At 60.2% G+C, this 1,604-nt stretch overlaps 1 protein-coding gene across 1 annotated transcript in view; it reads right to left on the bottom strand.

Moving 5' to 3' along the window:
• Positions 1 to 1,604, bottom strand: part of SDK1 (sidekick cell adhesion molecule 1) — a 200,020-nt gene that overhangs the window by 173,415 nt on the left and 25,001 nt on the right. Inside the window, 1 exon segment of the mRNA XM_023532757.1 lies at positions 3 to 69. Coding sequence (XP_023388525.1) covers positions 3 to 69 — 67 coding nt within the window.

Here is a 1,604-nt window from a genome sequence, read left to right as displayed (position 1 = left end):
GCAGAACGGCTGTCGTCCCGTTGGTGACCGTGGTGTCCGCCGGAAGCCGAGTAAATGCTGGCGCAACATCTAGGCAGAGGAGTTAAAGTGACACACTCAGCGCGCGGTGCCTCAGGAGCGGCCGCCCCGCCCGTGGGGACTGTCAGAGAACTAAGCGCAGAGACAATGCTGTGACAGAACCGGACACCGTCCGGGACTGCCTAGAACCTTCCGCCAGGCCTCTCCCAGGAACGCCCGGCTATGTGTGCAGCCTAGAGGGAAACGCGGTCCCCCACGTGACACATGCGCCGTGGGGGCAGCGCCAGGCTGGGGAGGGCTGTCCCAGGCGAATGTCCAAGAGAGGCGGGGCATTTGTTTGGAAAATCATTGTCTAAAAAAAATGGAAAAAGCTGATTATTGGGTATCAGAGATCATCCATAAGATGACCTACCACACTTGCTAGGGTCCATTCTGAGAGTTAAAACGACCAGGTTTCAAGGGTGCAGTAAAGAATTTCTGGGGAGCGTCACGGGCCCCACTGTTAGGGGGTTCTCGTGCCTATAGGGGACGTGTGGGTCCCCTCAGTACCCCCAGCCCCAAGTCAGACCAGGGCAGGTGAGTGCTCGGGCTGGCTTCAGCGAGGCCTCACCTGCTGGTGCCACTTGATGCTGACGACACCGGAACCCTGAGCGGAGGGGTCTGTGTCTCCCACGGCTTGTGAGAGGGCCCCTGACGGGCCTGGGCAGGGGTCCCCACGAGAAATGGGCAGGACTCGGGGGGACGCAGCCCAGCTCTCCCTTCCCGGGTGGGACTCCCCGCGGACCGCAGAAGGTCCTGCTGATTCCAGCCTCCGAAGCGCATCCCAGAGCTGGTCTCTTCTGCCCACCTCGGTGCAGCGCCCTAATGGGCCTCCGGCCTCCGGCTCTCCCCTTCATACTCCATCCTGCGCCCAGCTTCGAGTGCCCGCTGAGGGCGCCAGCGACACCCTGCCACCCCCTGCGCCCCCCCGCCCCTCCCACAACCCCTCACCTGCTGCCCTGCTGCGCGCGCCGAGCCCAGCCGGTCCCTCTAGGGCACGTGCAGCAGCCCCCCAGCCCAGGACAGGCGTGTCCCCCAAGAGTTTGCACCACAGGCTTCTCTTTCCCTCCAGGTCTTGGCTCCAGCCCCGGATCAGAGAGAGCCTCCCGATGCCCCCGAAGCAGCTTTCCCTGTCACCCTGAGCCTGCTCTGCTCCCGGGCCGTCACGGCGCTGTCCCCAGCTGAGTCGTCCCGTCCTCTACGTCGTCCCCCTCCCTGACAGCTCTCGGTCCCGGCAGCACGACTGCCTCACCTGTCCTTCTTGGGGCTCTGTCCCTAAGCCTGATGGACCCAGAGGGCCTGACACAGAGGTCAACGAATGTTTACTAAGTGAATGAATAAACAGTGTTTTATACGTTATTTTTTCCTTTCGTTAAAGGTATTTTAACTGGAAAAGAGTCCATTTTGCTAAATCCTGTACTTACACATCATCATTTATTTATCTGTGCACTCTAGTTGTCACGGCAACCAGTTGAAGCAGCACTGCCATTTAAATTTCCAATCTGATCTCGCAAGAACCCTGTGAACTGGGCTGGGCGGGATCCATT

The sequence above is a fragment of the Pteropus vampyrus genome, unplaced genomic scaffold (assembly GCF_000151845.1).
Source record: "Pteropus vampyrus isolate Shadow unplaced genomic scaffold, Pvam_2.0 Scaffold90, whole genome shotgun sequence".
Taxonomy (NCBI): Eukaryota; Metazoa; Chordata; class Mammalia; order Chiroptera; family Pteropodidae; genus Pteropus; species Pteropus vampyrus.
This window is presented reverse-complemented; position numbering and strand designations above follow the sequence as displayed.